We start from the raw sequence: 18,038 nt of genomic DNA, 5'->3' as shown, positions 1-18,038 counted from the left end.
GTCTTCCTGTAAGACAAAATCTCAGACAATGCTTTTTGCAAATAAGTACATAAATAATTCCCAACTTGATACAACTTCATAATTAGAAGACATCTTGACCAAGACATAAGCACCAGTATGCATCTGCCACTTTTGAAACCTTTAGAAATGAAAACCTTTGTAACCATGTAAACATTTGCTCATTTTAATAGAATATACAAGCTCGCATGCAGAATTTACTCCTTTTTATAGCACAGCTCTATGTATACAGTGCCATTAGGGCAACAAATTTTGGCATAATTTCATCAGAGGTCCAAACAAGTTGATCAAAAAGTACATTTAACTGAGTGTGGGAACAAACACTGTAGGTCAGATCTGATCAGTTAGGACAACTAGAAATTGGTAGATAGCTAACTTTCAAGACCAAACTGTTAGATTCACCACTCGCCAAAATGTTAGATACGCTGACCACCAGGGAAAGCATTACTCAGCCGAATATATAAAAAGAATTTAGATGGCCTTTTTTTCAGGGAACCACGGTCACGGGCTTCCCTTCCCCAGGCAGCAGAAAGGACAGACGTGAAGGAGTGGGCTGCAGAGGAAGAAGAGCATGGAAGAGATGGGGAAGGGGCCGTTTTCAATTCCTTGACACGGAAGCCAAAACGGGGGTTGCCTGGGCCCTTATTTGGTGGGGGATATGGGTTTGTGCCCCTCATTGGTACAATGGTGGTTTCACAGCCTGAGGCCCCCCACCCCAGAATTCCACCATCCATTCAGGGTCGGGTTGAAGGCAAACTCCGCCCTCCTCCAGTTACCATGGTAGCCATCACAAACAGCAACAAAAACAGCAGAAAGCATTGTGTGACACTGAGAGCTCATCACTGAAGCCAGTTGCAATAACACAGAAAAGCCTTGAATCAACACTTGAACTCATCATTTGTAACAGTTACACCATGAAACAAAAAACACATAGAACAACATACTCCTAGTCTGGAGGCAGAGGGAATTGCAGCAAAGGGAAAAAAATTCTCAGGCTAGAAAGGGTTGATGAACTCAAGCCTCTCCCTGGGGGGGAGGGTGTCTGGGGGGCATCTCAGTTGTGAACTAGCAGTGTTCAGATATCAGTGACCATGGAGAGACATAAGGAACCTCTATCTCCTGCTAGATATCTCTAACAATGTCTGTGTGGATGCAGATAAGAACAGGGAAGGGCCAAGGTGAAAGCCAGTTGGGTGCTCCACCTGGAGGGGGAGCCAGCACAGCAGTATAGTTAAGCAAAGAGGGCCCATCTAGGTTAATTCTCTCCATTCTAAAGCTCAAAGCGGGCTGTCCTTCTGTGGTGACCCCGTGTTTAAGGCTGCCCCCATTTCCTGTGTCATGCCAGTTCTGAGACTCCTGACTCGCCAGAATAGCATGTGCAGGGAGTACTGAAATGGGGGTAAAAACAGAAGCATCCCTCAGTTTTTCTCTCTCTCCTGAGTTGAAGACCTCTCCCATGACTCCTGCAGCTAGCCCGTGGTGTCCAGGTGTGTGCTGAAGACCACAGCAGAGGGGAGGAAGGTGAGGTCAGCACACTTAATTCACGGTCCGTTGCTCGACCTTCCACGCCTTTTGGGATGTCTTGGTTAGACCAGCATGTGCCCAGGAATAAAAAATCTCCTGTTTGCTACGCCATGCTAGACCTAGGCCTCTGCCTGATGCAAAATGTTCTGAAATTTATGTTATCCTCGAGTCGACAAGCCTGCTCCACAGTGGCCCTGTTTCTATAAGCCTACACGGTGATGCTCTTAGCTGGAGCTGGAGAAGTATGTGTATTGACCCTGGCTTTTTGCTTACATTAGCGGCTACACCCGAGAGAAAGGATTGAGGGGCATCAATTTCTTTGCTCACCAAAGAAAACCCAAGAAGTGGGCCCGGCGCGATAGCATAGTGGTTAAGGTCCTCGCTTTGCACGCGCCGGTTCTAATCCCTGCGGCCCCGCTTCCCATCCAGCTCCCCGCTTGTGGCCTGGGAAAGCAGTCGAGAATGGCCTAAAGCTTTGGGATCCTGCACCCATGTGGGAGACCCAGAAGAGCTCCTGGCTCCTGGCTCCTGGCTTTGGATCGGCGCGGCACCAGCTGTTGCGGCTCACTTGGGGAGTGAACCATCGGATGGAAGATCTTCCTCTCTGTCTCTCCTGCTCTCTGTATATCTGACTTTGTAATAAAAAAAAAAAAAAAAAAGAAAGAAAGAAAACCCCAAAAGAACCCTATGCAAGAAAGGGGGCAGTAAGATCTTTACTGGAGGACCTGGATTTCACGTGGAACTCATCTATGGTGGGGCGAGAGAAACAGTGCCTGCTTGGGAAGGGATTAAAGTTGTAACATCCTTCCATTAGTCTGTCTCCATCGCTCAGATCTCATCTGTGGAGGGGCCTAAAAGAAACTCCACCTGCGTTTTTCCTTTTCCCCATCACAGACCAGTTGATATTTAGCAAATAAACCAACAAGAAAACCCCGAAACCTGAATCCGTAGTCATTGAAGAGATTTAGTTAGTGAGAAACTGCTTTTAGAAGTACCTAACAGAAAAAGTAGCGGAGGGCTTGTCAGTGCCTGGGGCTGTGTCGGAATTGAGGCAGCGCAGGGGCTTGTGGCCTTGAGGTGGTTTGCACCCAGAGTAACACGCCTTTCAAATAAGTAAGTCCTTAAAGACAGCATTTTTTAAAGATTTATTTATTTATATTGGAAAGTCAGATATACATAGAGGAGAAGAGACCGAGAGGAAGATCTTCCATCCAATGATTCACTCCCCAAGTGACCGCAATGGCCAGTGCTGGCTGATCTGAAGCCGGGAACCTGGAACCTCCTCCAGGTCTCCCACATGGGTGCAGGGTCCCAAGGCTTTAGGCTGTCCTCCACTGCTTTCCCAGGGCACAAGCAGGGAGCTGGATGAGAGTGGAGCTGCCAGGATTAGAACCGGCGCCCATATGGGATCCCGGGGCGTTCAGGGTGAGGACTTTAGCCGCTAGGCCACTGCGCCGGGCCCGACATAAAAGCATTTGATGCAAATATTGTTTGGAAAATGATAACATTTGTCAATTTAGGATGTTGGTAATAGGGATATTTTATTTTTTAGGTAAGAATTTAAAGAAGTGGATATTTGGTTCTTTATCATTAGAGTAAGGCAGTCTGCAGCCTTCATTGAACTGTCGTGATAGTTTTTGTGTAGTGTCTGTTGTTTTTGCCCTTTCCTAAAATCGAAGACAAGTATTTTCTCTTAATGTATTTTCTCATTTTTTGTCTTGCAGTTGAATCCTTGGCCTGAATATATTAACACACGTCTTGAGATGTATAATAAACTAAAAGCAGAACACGATTCCATCCTGGCAGAAAAGGCAGAGAAAGACAGCAAGCCAATTAAAGTCACTTTGCCTGATGGGAAACAGGTCGATGCAGAATCCTGGAAAACTACACCTTATCAGATCGCGTGCGGAATTAGGTATGAGCCTGCTACCCTGACCTCCTGTGAACGGTCTCATGGTTCTCTTGCCAAGCTTTTTACACCAAAATGATATGGAAGCTGTCAGACAAGATCCAAAGTTCATTTCTGAAAGTATCTGCATATGAAAATATTTAAGTTCTTTCCTCATAAATAGCACAGAATCAAATCAAGTAGGTTCTTTCACCAGTTTGTATATTAATGTCTTAAGTTTTTAAACGAAATGTGAAAGTAGATAATTTCTACATCGGAAAAGAAGAAACCGGTATGACATGAAAAAAGCACTGTATTCATCCAAAGGCTGCTTAGTCTTAAATCCAGTTGGACTGGGAGGGAGCTAGTTCAGGACTGAGAAACAGATGGCGTTTTTTTGTAATTGGTTGTGATTAGGCGAGTGGTTGGGCCAGTTTGTCGGGAGATTCAAGTTGGGAAATACTAAGTTGATACATCAGTATAGACCCTAAACTATGGTCGTAGCATATTCTGTATGTTCTGAAAACAAAGAATGGCTTTGATGTTTTTTAAAAAAAATTTTAAAGCAAGTGTATGTAACACAGCATGTGTGACTATGGCCTTTTATAGAAAATGGTTATTAATTTTTGTCTTCATCACTGTAGCATAGAATATATAAATATATATTTATGTTTGGTTTTGTACGTAGGGCCAGGGCTTATGGGATAGTGAGTGCCATTTGGAGTTCTTTTGGTGCTATTTACAAGGTGGTAGAGTGTTTCCGTTATTTTAGAAGTGTTTCTGCGTACAGACACTCTACCTGAATCTAAAAGAAATAAACTTTGCCGTGACGAGCTGGTTTCCAGGTCAGGTAAGAGGAGGGAATGTACAGATCTTTCAATGCCACTTCACCGCTCAGGTTAGATTTTCCATTGTCACACAGGGGATCAGAGCCCTTTCATCATTAAGGTTCAGGCTTCTACAGGTCCGAGGGCATCTTCCTCTGTAGTCTGCGGTGTTTTCCGTTGTAAAGAGTAGGCTGTTGTTTATCAGGTGACCAGTTGGAAAGCAGCTTTGCGGATTGCAGAATTACACATGGAATTGCTTGAAGCATTCATGGGCTTTAAGCTGATCTGCAGTCAGGGCTTTTTATTAAGGCATTACTGCAAATATTAGAATAATTTTTTTCTTGTTTTGTATAAAATTCGAGTACGAATAATGATCTATTTAAGGCTCCCACGATTGGTGATGAATATGAAAAGGAAGGAAAAAAGGTGACATACTCATTTTGCTTCAGAGGCTTTTCTTCGGAGTTTTGTTACAGATATTCTAGATTGCTGAATCCCTGCTCTGACAGGCTAACACGATCCAGGGGGTCCAGGGGGCCGACGTGTTAGCTGGATTTTCAAAGTGACTTGTTTCTGTCTCCAGTGGCCATTTTGGATCAGAAGATCAAAGTCACTTTCTCCTGAAATACAGAAAATGTCAGTTACCTTTGGCCAGTTTGTTAATCTCCTGAAAGTTTTTATATGAAAATGAACAAACATTTTTCTGCCAAATTCATATTAGAATTTGTGAAATGCCTATATTTTTATTCATTTTATTGGTTCCATCTCTTGGGAAGGAAGACAACACTGGAATAATGTCTATAATAAGGAAGTCTTCAGGAATATTGAAAATGGAATACGAGTTTGTTTACATTTAGTTGTAAACTTTTACACAGAGCTGGAAGGCAGGAGTCTTGTGACGGCGGCCCTGCCCTGGGTCATGGGTGTGTGCTGTCCTGTTGGCGGACAGGCCTCCCGACCTCAGGAGGACGCCCAGGCTGAGTGGGTGTGTGCTGTCCTGTTGGCGGACAGGCCTCCCGACCTCAGGAGGATGCCCAGGCTGAGTGGGTGTGTGCTGTCCTGTTGGCGGACAGGCCTCCCGACCTCAGGAGGATGCCCAGGCTGAGTGGGTGTGTGCTGTCCTGTTGGCGGACAGGCCTCCCGACCTCAGGAGGATGCCCAGGCTGAGTGGGTGTGTGCTGTCCTGTTGGCGGACAGGCCTCCCGACCTCAGGAGGACGCCCAGGCTGAGTGGTGTGCTGCAGCTTCAGTGTATCTCACTTTAACTGTTTTTCTTTTTGGAGTCTTTTTCCATTTTATTTCAGAGAGGTGTAAATATATCTGTATAAAATACATATGTAGGTACTCATAGTTATTATGTTAATATTCCCATGTTAAATGTTGTACTGTAAGGGATTATTTTAAGCATTCCTCTGTTTCTGTGTGTATTTTTAAAGTCAAGGCCTGGCTGACAATATTGTTATTGCTAAAGTGAATAAAGTTGTTTGGGACCTAGACCGCCCATTGGAAGAAGATTGTACCTTGGAGCTTCTCAAGTTTGAGGATGAAGAAGCTCAGGCCGTAAGTGTTCACTGGGGGGAGAGGAGAGGAGACAGTGGTGTTGGCACACTGGTACAGAAGCACACATTCAGCGTTCACCAAGCCCAGAATGCCCATCCGCTGTTGGCTGCTTTTCTCCTGTTAACACTTGCCTAGGTACAAGGCAGCCTATGCAGTTGCCTTTAGTTGGGTAAGCGTTCATTGAATGTTAACTCATGTCGGCAGTCTTCCCAGCTTGTCACTGCTATCATGATTGTCATTGTCATGTTTCAAATCATTTTATTCTTCTTTTAGGAAATATAAAAAGGCTTGCCTGAAAAAATTAAGAGGTGATGTTGAATACATTGATTTTCACCACAGACACTTTAATGGGGAAATGGCCTGGGAATTTTTATTTTTAAAAAAATGATCTAGTAAAAATTGCTTTCTGTGTAATCATAAAGATGCTCACATTTAACAAATTTGAACATTGCATAGAAGCATTCTTCTTGTTAAAATATTTCTGTAGATTTACTCATCTTACATGCAAATCTGCTCTCCTTTGATGGCTAGGTTTTCTCTATTCATAAAATATGTATCCACATACTTTATAAGGAGAGATAAGGAATTGTCTCATTGTTAAGTCTAAAACATTGCTTTGAGTATATTTTGATTCATCCTAATGATTACCTTAAAACCAAGCGTTGCCATTTGCTTTTAATATCAGTGTGTTTGTCCTTGTGTTTTATTATTGTGAGGCTAAATTGTCCTGCCTTAGTTATTTTTGGGCCAATAAAGTAAAAATATATAATACCGTAATGATATCTCTGCCAAATGAGAGGAGACAGTGTCTGGGCCTTGGGCTGTGAAGGCACTGACCCCAAGGATCCTGGGCCATCGCCCTCAGTGACGGACACATTGTGAGTGAGAATTGTGTTCAGGCGAAAAACCCATTTTGTTACCAGATAACTTCTAAGGTACCAGTGCAATTTAATAACTGGAAACCTTTTAAATTAAGTAAAATTACATTGTAGTTTATAGATTTTTGAGATGTTTGTGTATTTTGTTTATAATAAATTGTACTGTTACTTTCAAACAACCATGCTATCTCACAATCATCCCTACCTCTTACATTTTCAGGTGTATTGGCACTCAAGTGCTCACATCATGGGTGAGGCCATGGAAAGAGTCTATGGTGGATGTTTATGCTATGGGCCACCCATAGAGAATGGGTTCTATTATGACATGTACCTGGAAGAAGGGTAAGTTACAGCCCTGGATAAAGAAAATGTGCGTGACTGTGAATCCATGAATATACATTATTAAAGAAAAAATAAATTGTCCAGAGGCAGGATACAGAGGTTATTGCTTTCTGCTTCCTGACTGTTCCTGTTCTCGGAACTGGAAGTGTCACAACTGACTTGAAGTAATAGAGGCTTTTGTGAGATCTCTGTTGTAGCTTGATAGTGTTAGAGTCCGGGCCAAAGCCCCCGGACATCAGGGTGCGAGCTAGTCAACCCCCAGAGAACAACAAAGAGTCTCACTGGTAATGCAAACAGCAAACAGAGTTTATTGCGCCAGCATGCTGGGGCCAGACCGCACTTGGGGCACGCAGGCCAGCCAAGCTGGGCGGTCAGACCTCGAACAGCCCAAGACAGAAGCTTATATAGTCCCTTTTGGGCTGGGAAATGCATCAAAAGTAGCAACCTTAGACATATGGCCTTCAGGCACAGGCAGCCTGTTCTGTTCCCATACCCATTATCTGTATGGCTCATCCCATTCTCACACCCTTATCTTCCTCCTGGTTCCAGGGACCAGAAAAGAATTGCGCCCTTGTCTTCACAAAGTTGCAAGGCAGCAAAGAACAGATTAATCATTAAAGCGGAATCCTCCCAAAGTCCGGGCGCCTCCTGGCCTAGCAAAGTAGCAGTTGTTCAGTACAAAGGAATCTCACACTGTCCAACAATAACATTTTACCCACACTCTAACAATAGAAGTTAAGTCCCCCAAGATATAGTGAGAAATAAAATTAGTTCTTCCTTATGGTTGTAGTGGGGGGAAGGAGACACAACTAGAAAGGGCTCCATGGTGACCAAAGGAGAAACTACCTAGAGCATAAAATAGGAAAAAAATCATATGATGCAAGGGTTTCGATTTTACATTTTCAACCCTGCAAACATTTTAAGAACCATTTCGGTAAGCCAGCGAGTGTTCCGAGTGGGATTGGAAGAGATTGTGCTTTCTTGTGCTTCAGGGGTGTGTCCAGCAATGATTTTGCTTCCTTGGAGACTTTATGTAAGAAAATCATTAAAGAAAAGCAAGCCTTTGAAAGATTGGAAGTTAAGAAAGAAACTTTATTGGAAATGTTTAAGGTAAATTTAACCATACACACAGCATCAACTTTTTAATTCCTTTATTTTGCTCTTTTGTGACTTCAACTTTTATAACATTCATGAGTTGTTCCATTGGGGTTTGTGGTATGAAATCGAATCTATTTTGTTGTTGAAAAAAATGTAGTGGTGTTTTGAAAAACATGAAATACTGTCATACAACATTTGAGTTACATTTTAGCAGTATTTAGAGTTAAAAATTAAAGGAACTGTTTTACAACATTTGTTTGCTTATTCTGCCATTTTTCAGTACAACAAGTTCAAGTGCCGGATATTAAATGAAAAAGTGAATACTCCAACTACTACAGTGTATAGGTGAGAATAACAGGTGTCATTAAATGCAGTTTCTTGTATGTCACTTCATAAATTAGGTATCTTTTTTTTATTTCATCTTTAGGTGTGGTCCCTTGATAGATCTCTGCCGGGGTCCTCATGTCAGACACACTGGGAAAATTAAGACTTTAAAAATCCACAAGGTAAGTGATGTGGCTCTGAAGACTGGGTGTTTGCCTGGTACAGACAGAGGTGTGTTTAAAATCAGAGTGGCTCTCTCCCACTGTTTGCTTCCTAGCTATTCAAAGACTGTTCTTTTCCTCCTGTTATCTTCTAACCGGGAGTTTGTGGTACCGAAATTCTCCCGAGGGGTAACTGACTCATCCTGGATCTGCCAAAGGAGCACCCATGGGCGCAGGTGCAGGAAATTCACCACTTCATGGAGTCATAGCTTCTCTATTCCTAGAACTGAGATTCCTTGTAGGAAGGTGTGCATTGGTCCTTTATAGGCACGCATGCTGTCCTTTGTCAACTAGAAACGGGTTCCTGCAGTTTTCTGCTGCTTCTGCAGCACCTAATAGTAACAATGTGTTGAGAAATGTACCTTCAGGGAACTTTGTCATTGGGCAAGTGCCATAGTGTGTTCTTGCTACGATATCAGTAAGTAAGATCTTACTGAACCATGTTTTCTGTTTGTTTGCTTTAAGAGTGATTGTAACTCTGACCAGAGAAGGCAAATCAGAGATGGCGGCAATGTCCAGGGCTGGTCCAAAGGTGGGAGCCTTCCACTTGGGTGGCAGGGACTTGGGCCATCGGTTACTACTATCCCAGGGCATCAACAGGGAGTGGGATCGGAGTGGAACAGCCGGGACATGAACCGGACACCAGTGCGTAATGCTGTCGCCACAGGTGGTTGCTTTGCTTTCTGTGCCAGAACACCAGCCCATGACCGTGGTCTGACATATGGTCTGTCATTGGCTGAAGCAGCATTGTGCAAGGGACAGTTCGTAGAGCTCGTAGGTGATTATTAGGAAGCCTTTTAAGTCATAGGACATTTCAGGATGTTTTTGTTAGTTCATTTTCAGTTTGTTTACTCATTTTGTGAGAGATGCCCTTACAAGCAGAGCAATGTTCACAGCCTCATGGGCTAAGTGAATAAATACTGAGGCATGAGTATTGTGGAAGGGTACAAGTTTAATAAGCAAAGGTCTTCCTTTAATGAATCTAACTATTCCAACCAGGCATCAAGGTAACAGGAGACAGCTACTCTGCATACTTACATACCATTTTTCTTGTTCAAAAGATTAATGGGTTTTACTTTAAGGTAACTTCAAAAAAGAAAATTCAATTTTTTAAAGATTAATTCTTTATTTGAAAGGCAGAGTTCCAGTGAGGGAAAGCTCCATCTTCCATCTGCTGGGTTGCTCCCTGGATGGCTGCAACATCCAGGGCTCCCAAGCACGTGGGCCAGCCAGGATTCAAACCAGCATCCACATGGAGTGCCAGCAACACAGATATGCTGCACTGTGGCACTGACCTCTGATATCCAACTCTTAAAATGAATGAGATTTGCAGATTTGGTGGTTATTTCATGGTTAATTCTTGTTTTCAGAATTCCTCCACATACTGGGAAGGCAAAGCTGACATGGAGACTCTGCAGAGAATTTACGGCATTTCGTTCCCAGATCCTAAGATGCTGAAAGAGTGGGAAAAGTTTCAGGAGGAAGCTAAAAATCGAGATCACAGAAAAATTGGGAGGGTATGTAAAAGACGGTTTTTAGCAGCTGTGTATTTTGACTGTTTTCTTAATTTTTGTTGGAAATGTGAGATGCTGTAGTTTTCAGCTAACTATGGACTACTACTTGTGATATTCTGGAGGGTGCAGCATACTTCGCAAAAGTGTACGCAGTGCAGTTTTCTGTAAAAGAGGTAGAGCTCTTTATTACAGCCGAGAGAACCACGTTTGGGAAACCAAAACCATCTGGTCCCCCGATGGCCCGACAGCAGGGCTGAGGCACCAGGAGCCTCTTCCCAGTCTCCCACGTGGGTACAGGGGCCCAAACACTTGGGCCGTCCTCTGCTGCTTTCCCAGGCACCCATATGGGATGCCAGTATTGAAGGCAGCAGCTTTACCTGCTAGCCACACTGCTGGCACGTGCATGTTAATTTTCTGATGAAATCATTCTTTCCTAAAATAGGGCCCATTTTGTACTGATGGCCCTTGATTGTTAGGTGGTGAAATCGGAGCAGAAGGCAGCCTGTCCTGCCGTGTCTCACTTCCAGAAATCAGCTGCGGCAGTGAGGCCGCCGCTGGCAGTGCTGGGGGCCTGTGCTGGAGGCGGCACGAGCAGTGAGGAAGGACGTCTTTCCCAGAACCCCAAGTGACTTACCTGCACATCCCATCAGTTCTGTGCTTACCAGTGGCTTTTTCCCATTCTTTCTGCCCTTCTTGTTAGGACAAAAGCAGGGCAGGAGAGGAGTGGTGGCATAAGAGAAGGAAAGAAAATTGAGGTGTGGAGCTTTAAGGGTGTAAAAAGAAAGAACTTGGTGTTTGATGAATTAAAACTATAGGAGCTCTCACTGTGGACAGTTGAATGGCCTGTGTATGTGTGTCACTGGTTAACCTAACTGCACTGAGAAGTTTTAACACTCCAGAAACGGGCTTTTGCTAAATTAAGTTGCATGTCAAATACTGATGTTGCTTCTTCCATTTAGGATGGGATGTTGTGACTGCTAAATGAAATTCTCTGAAGTTTGTGTTGATTTTATATACATATTAGAGTATAATTTTAAGCATTTCCTTTACAGGACCAAGAACTGTATTTCTTCCATGAACTAAGCCCCGGAAGTTGCTTTTTCCTGCCAAAGGGAGCCTATATTTATAATACACTTATGGAGTTCATCAGGGTAAATCATTTTCATTATTTTGTTGAAATTGGGATATAAGATAAAAATATGTATTTCAAGGAGAAATGCATGAAAGAAAAAATATTGAGGGTGTCCTAATGTCTGTGTCAGTATGCTTGGCTGTACACAGGGAGAGGCTGCTGGGCTTCCGGTGGCACCTGGAGCCTTGTGGATGTTATGTAGAGGATCTCTGGCCGTTGGTGTACATTGTCCAGTGTTTACTCTGATTTATAAAGTTTCATAACTTGTATGCTTACCTATAAAAGTTCACTTTTGGAGTCTCTTATGCCTTCTGCTTTCCAAGAAGAAAATACTGTTTAAGTAGATTCTTACCTACAGCACATATTTACCCTATTTCTCTGTGTCATGAAGGAAAGCATTGTTTTTTGTTATGTTTTGTTTGATACATACAAATCCAGCTTATTTTCATTTGTCACGTATTATTTCATTAACTATTGATGAGCATTGATGTAAGTTATAATTTTTCCATATCCCTAAACGTGCTGCACTAGCATTATTTGCATAAGGTTCCTTATACACACACACAGGAGTTTGCAGGGATTTCTGGGTTATAGAGTCTGTACATCTGAAGTATCAAAAACCAATTTGATGCCACCTCTTAAGTTTATTTGCCTATATAAGTATTCTGTTCTCTTCACAGAGTGAATATAGGAAAAGAGGATTTCAGGAGGTCGTCACCCCGAACATCTACAACAGCCGACTGTGGATGACCTCGGGCCACTGGCAACACTACAGCGAGAACATGTTCTCCTTTGAGGTGGAGAAGGAACTGTTTGCTCTCAAACCCATGAACTGCCCAGGACACTGGTTGGTATTTAGCAGCTTAGAGGATCTAAAGATTTTCACGTACTGCGGTTAGTCTTAGCTTACTTTGCCTCCCTCAAAAGAATGCTTAATATTTATTTGAAAGACATTACAAAGGAATGGACGGATCTCCCATCTGCTGGCTCGTACCTAGATGGTCTCAGTGGCTAGACCAGGCCAAAGCCAAGTGCTTCATCCAGATGATGAGTGGCTCCGAGTGCTGAGGCCGTCTTCCGTTGCTTTCCTAGACACATTAGCAGGGAGCCGATTGGGGAGTGAAGCAACCAGGACTCGGTGGCTTCCACTGCCATCTCTTACCTCCTTTCCCCCACTAATAATTTACTAAAAGCAAAGTATATCATCAGAAAAGCATAGAATTACTCACTTTTGTCTTTCAGCCTTATGTTTGACCATCGGCCTAGATCCTGGCGGGAGTTGCCCCTGCGGCTTGCCGATTTTGGGGTCCTACATAGGAATGAGCTTTCGGGGGCGCTCACAGGACTTACCCGGGTACGAAGATTCCAGCAGGATGACGCTCACATATTCTGTGCCATGGAGCAGGTATAAGACCCTTTAGGATAAAATACTTAGAGAAATGAAAATGCTTTAAAAGCCAAGGGAAAAACTTAAAAGTACTTTTCTTTTTGTGCTTTTCAATTTAAAGATTGAAGATGAAATGAAAGGTTGTTTGGACTTTCTACGAACAGTATATGAAGTGTTTGGATTTTCTTTTAAACTGAATCTTTCTACTCGGCCAGAAAAATTCCTTGGAGATATTGAAGTATGGAATCAAGCTGAAAAAGTAAGTGGAGTTTTTTTCAGGGGATAGATACTACCTGAAATTGACTTCTGTAAGAAAACCTCTTGGGCCTGGCACAGTGGCCTAGCGGCTAAAGTCCTCGCCTTGAACACGCCCCAGGATCCCATATGGGCGCCGGTTCTAATCCTGGCAGCTCCACTTCCCATCCAGCTCCCTGCTTGTGGCCTGGGAAAGCAGTAGAGGACGGCCCAAAGCTTTGGGACCCTGCACCCATGTGGGAGACCCAGAAGAGGTTCCAGGTTCCCGGCTTCAGACTGGTGCAGCACCGGCCATTGAGCTCACTAGGGAGAGAATCATCAGATGGAAGATCTTCCTCTCTGTATATCTGACTTTGTAATAAAAATAAATAAATCTTTAACAAAAAAAAAAAAAAAACCTCTTAAGACTAAAAGCAAAAAAAATTAGAAACAGTACCTTAAGTGTGAGGAAGCTATTTTGAATACCATTTATCAAGCTATAAGTTGATTTGAAGATTTATTTCCATTGGAAAGGCAGATTTACAGAGAGAAGAAGAGACGGATCTTCCACCCGCTGGTTTACTCCCCAAGTGGATGCAGTGGTCAGAGCTGAGCCAATGTGAAACCTGTCTTCAGGTCTCCCAGGCCACAAGCAGAGAGCTGGATGGGAAGTGGAACAGCCAGTACATAAACCGGCTCCGATATGGGATCCTGGGTGTGCGGGGCGAGGAATTAGCCACTGGGCTATCACTCTGTGCCCAGGTTTGAAAGTTCCAGAGAGAGCCTCCATTTGGATTTCGCACGGGAGTGGCAGGGGCGTGATTACCAAGGTCTGCTGCTGGGTCTGAAGGGAGGCAGCAGTGCCGTGTGGGATGCTGGAGTGGCAGGAGGTGGTTTACGCTCTGGCTCAACAGCAGCTTCTCATTTGTCACGCTGTAAATTCTAAAAGGGGTTTACACGAGAGTAAGTTTAGTGATCCATGAAAATGAGTTTGGTTCAGAGGAAGGGAAGTTGCAGATAAAGCATAATGACTTAGCTTTGATTATCTTTTAGCAACTTGAAAACAGTCTGAATGAATTTGGTGAGAAATGGGAGTTAAACCCCGGAGATGGAGCTTTTTATGGTCCAAAGGTCAGTACCAAATAGCCTGAATTCTAAGAAAAGGAAAAAACCATCCCTAACCTGACTGTTGCTCGATTTTAGTTCAACCTCTTACAGTAACCTCATCTTGTTGTAGATTGACATACAGATTAAAGATGCAATTGGGCGGTACCACCAGTGTGCCACCATCCAGCTGGATTTTCAGCTGCCCATCAGGTTTAATCTTACCTTTGTGAGGTGAGTGTCTGGTCAGAATTTTCTTAGGACTATCGAAAGGAAAAAATCCCTGTGGTCAACAGACTGTTCTTTTTCTTTCAGTCATGATGGTGATGACAAGAAGAGGCCAGTGATCATTCATCGTGCCATCTTGGGTTCTGTAGAAAGAATGATTGCCATCCTCACGGAAAACTATGGGGGCAAATGGTAATTTGTTATTTTCTTGATTTTATCGGACACATGTACATAATTGTATTTACCGGTTTAGTTATGAAATAAAGTGATTCTGAAAGGTTGCTCCTGTTGAGTCAGGTGCTCTCCGAAAAGGAATGACACACTAAACCACAACTTGCACTCTTTCCTAATTACGACTTATGATTCAGTAAAAAGCATGTGTTATCTTGACTACTTTTCATGTAGTTCAACTTCGGGGAGTTCCAGCTTTCCTGTTGTTGGCCAGGTAATTTAGTCGGCCTTTAACATGCCTTATTCAGCCTTGCTGGTCACAGTGAGCAAGTATTTTGGCATCTTTTAGAAGCTGCTGGTAAGGGGGGCGGGTGGAGTTTGCTTTTATTTGACTAAAAATTTAAGATCGATATGTGTTTTGTGACTGTTAATGTCACACTCGACAACTACCTTTAAGCTGTTCTCTCGGCACAAATGAAGCTAGAAGCAGCGGGTTTACCACACCCATTGGTAGAACCTACCCACTTATTTGCAGATGAATTCTGCAAGAATGGATCTTAAACTAATGACACTGTATTTATTGCAATGTGAGTGAGTGATAAACTGCTGAACAGTTAAAGAAGGATAATTAGGAAATCTGGAGGCAAAAAAAGAAAAGAAAGAAATAACTATTCTTGTTAGTGAATTGTCCAGATCTACATTGAATATTCCTGTTCTTTTTAAGGCCTTTCTGGCTGTCTCCGCGCCAGGTGATGGTAGTTCCAGTGGGGCCAACATGTGATGACTATGCCCAAAAGGTAATCCTTAAATGCCTTTAATACCTCTTGTTAAGTGCCATACATTGTGAGTGAAGTGCAGCTCTTTTCTGGCTGGATAAATATGACCGCTTCAGTGCATTTTGTATCTGGATACTTGCTTAGAAGACTTACTCGGATAGCAATTTATATACTTAAAAAAACTTAACCACTAAGTGTACAAGTGTAGGTATCAAGAACTAGAACGTAAATTCAAGTGTAAAATGTGGCTTAAACTGCTGTGTGACCAAGAGTAATTCTGCTTGGTTTTTCAATCAAGATTTTAGTTATTCAAAACATGGTTCAGGCTGGCATCATGGAGGGTGAATCTGTTGATCCTAAAACTAGAAAATACAGAAATAGCCATTCATACTTTACACTTGAAATTACAATGTTGAGTATAGCTGTGCTGAAGAATTTCAATAATGTAGGAGTAATATTAACCTTTTGGAAATTGTATTTAAAATAAAAACTAAGGTCAGTGATCTGTGAACTATAAAAATATCAGTATAGCTTTAACTTGTCAACATGGAGAAAGGTTACTGAACATTGTTTAAGGAAATTACTAATATAAATATTTGAAACACATATCCCAAGTTTATGCATAATTTGAAGAAAAAACTTTTTCATAGAAATATTAGGAGAAATCATTTGGGTGTCTGGTTCAACCAAAGAAAGCCAGTTTTACTTGTGATAATTGATAATTACTACTTATTTATTCTATTTTAAGATTAAAATAATAAATAAATTTTAAAAAGTAAAAAAAAATTAAAGGATTAATTAATGCCTAAGAGAATCTGAGGTTCATGCAGAATGATAAACCTTTGTCATATTAATGGTATTTAGTTATTAGGCAAGTAGAAAAATTTTAAGGTATCAGTGTTGCTAACAAGTAAAGCTTAATGAAATTATCTCAGAAGTAAAGTGGGAGCAGAAAAGAAGTGAATATCATTGTGTTCTTAGAAATATATCTAATCTGTTAAATAGTAACAATCTTTTTTTAAAAGCTTATTAAATGGGAAGAAATAGGTTAAAGTCAAAGATCAAACCAGGATTCCCTATAGAAATGTAATTGTAAAGCTGTTGGTCACTGCCTATTGCCCCATCAAAAGTGCCAGCTCTTGCTACGTTGCCATAGGTCTATGTATATTAAATGGACAATAGTTTCAGTATTTTTCTTCTAAAGAAAAGCAAGCACTAGATTAAAAATTTCTGCCAACTTTGGATTTGTAAATTTTAGCTCTTGCATATAAGGGAGGACACATGGTCTTTGCCTTTCTGAATCTAGCTTATTTTCTCCTGTTTAAATAGGTGCGGCAGCAGTTCCATGATGCTAAGTTCATGGCAGACATTGACCTGGATGCTGGCTGCACACTGAATAAGAAGATCAGGAACGCACAGTTAGCCCAGTATAACTTCATCCTGGGTAAGATATGTTACACCTTAGAGAAACACCGAAAGCTTGAACCCAGATGAATTGGGGTCTGTTTAGTTCCTTCCAGTCCTGATACTTAACATACTTTTAGTTGATAAATACCAAACTTTTGGTATACTGAAAGACGAGCTCTAAAGGTAAGTGTTTACTAAGTTGATTGGACAATGTGGCATTTTTTTAAAGTAGATTTTTAGGTCATTTTTGACATGCTGGGAACTAAGGGTTGCGTCTCAGTCCCCGAGTCATTTCTGTCCATATGGTCAATAGGAATCCTTCAGTTATCCTTAGACAAGTCTAACTCAGCTCTCTCTTCTGTTTTAGTTGTTGGTGAAAAAGAGAAAGCCAGCGGCACAGTTAATATCCGCACCAGGGATAATAAGGTCCATGGGGAACGCACCATTTCTGAAACAGTTGAGCGACTACAGCAGCTGAAGCAGTCCCGCAGCAAGCAGGCAGAGGAGGAGTTCTAAGGATGCCATTCATCCAGGACGGCCTAGCAGAGGAGGGTGATCTGTTCGCCACGTTAACTTTGTAATTCATACTGAACCTGGGAAAATTTAGGCAGAATCTGCCTAAGTCACTGCAGCATCAGACTCTTGACCCAGCCAGGTTTTAGACGAGATGTAGATTCACAACTTGTCAAAATGATTTTATTTGGTAAATACCTGAGCACTACAAATAGTGTGATGAATCTTTATGTAAGTTTAGCTGAAAAATAAATCAAGTTCAATTAAGAAAAGCTACAATCTGGATTATGGTATAACATTTGAAATTAAAAACATTCTTCTGCATATAGATTAAGACGGTTTTGTCCTTTACCTCGACACAGCCAAGTAAGTTGTCTAATTCAGTATTTATCTTAGAAGTTCTGTGACAAATAGGCAAGTCTGCAGCTTGCAGTGTTCGCAGCCTGGGAGGCGAGCTTGTGTGCTGGCTTCCCGGGAGAGTCTGCATAAGTTTTTAGCATGAGTCTTCCAAGGCAATTACTGTACTGTGCCATAGAATCTCTTGTTATACAAATTCTTGATACAGAATGGACTAGTTTTCAGAATTATCTACCAGTAAATGAAAGAATACCACAGATACGGAGTATTTCTGTGGTATTTGTTCTTCTGTAATAATTCTTACGCTTATCTAGACAACTGACAGTTTTGACTTCTAAGAATTTGTTTGCAAGGAAGGGTCACTTCAAGAAGCTAATCTGCACAGATGAGTCCTCCTGTTAATAAAGGAGATAGTATCTCTGATCATGGAAAAAGTTTTGAAAATATTTTCTAATTCTTGCTCCTGGGTGGCTTAAGATTGATATTAGACAGATTTGCTATTAATTTTCTTTGCTTGAGGCAAACTAGTTCTATAT

General features: G+C 42.0%; 1 protein-coding gene across 1 annotated transcript in view; it reads left to right on the top strand.

Moving 5' to 3' along the window:
• TARS1 (threonyl-tRNA synthetase 1) overlaps positions 1–17,205 on the top strand; it is a 28,383-nt gene extending 11,178 nt beyond the window's left edge. Inside the window, exons 3-19 of the mRNA XM_004583637.3 lie at positions 3,267–3,457; positions 5,693–5,816; positions 6,915–7,036; positions 8,029–8,146; positions 8,415–8,479; positions 8,562–8,640; positions 10,050–10,196; positions 11,246–11,344; positions 12,006–12,172; positions 12,568–12,730; positions 12,834–12,971; positions 14,000–14,077; positions 14,184–14,284; positions 14,366–14,470; positions 15,174–15,246; positions 16,555–16,669; positions 17,000–17,205. Coding sequence (XP_004583694.2) covers positions 3,267–3,457; positions 5,693–5,816; positions 6,915–7,036; positions 8,029–8,146; positions 8,415–8,479; positions 8,562–8,640; positions 10,050–10,196; positions 11,246–11,344; positions 12,006–12,172; positions 12,568–12,730; positions 12,834–12,971; positions 14,000–14,077; positions 14,184–14,284; positions 14,366–14,470; positions 15,174–15,246; positions 16,555–16,669; positions 17,000–17,148 — 2,034 coding nt within the window. The 3' untranslated portion in view covers positions 17,149–17,205. The remainder of the gene's footprint in view (positions 1–3,266; positions 3,458–5,692; positions 5,817–6,914; positions 7,037–8,028; positions 8,147–8,414; positions 8,480–8,561; positions 8,641–10,049; positions 10,197–11,245; positions 11,345–12,005; positions 12,173–12,567; positions 12,731–12,833; positions 12,972–13,999; positions 14,078–14,183; positions 14,285–14,365; positions 14,471–15,173; positions 15,247–16,554; positions 16,670–16,999) is intronic.
• The last annotated feature ends 833 nt before the right edge of the window (positions 17,206–18,038 follow it).

This window comes from Ochotona princeps, chromosome 23 (assembly GCF_030435755.1).
Source record: "Ochotona princeps isolate mOchPri1 chromosome 23, mOchPri1.hap1, whole genome shotgun sequence".
Lineage (NCBI taxonomy): Eukaryota > Metazoa > Chordata > Mammalia > Lagomorpha > Ochotonidae > Ochotona > Ochotona princeps.
This window is presented reverse-complemented; position numbering and strand designations above follow the sequence as displayed.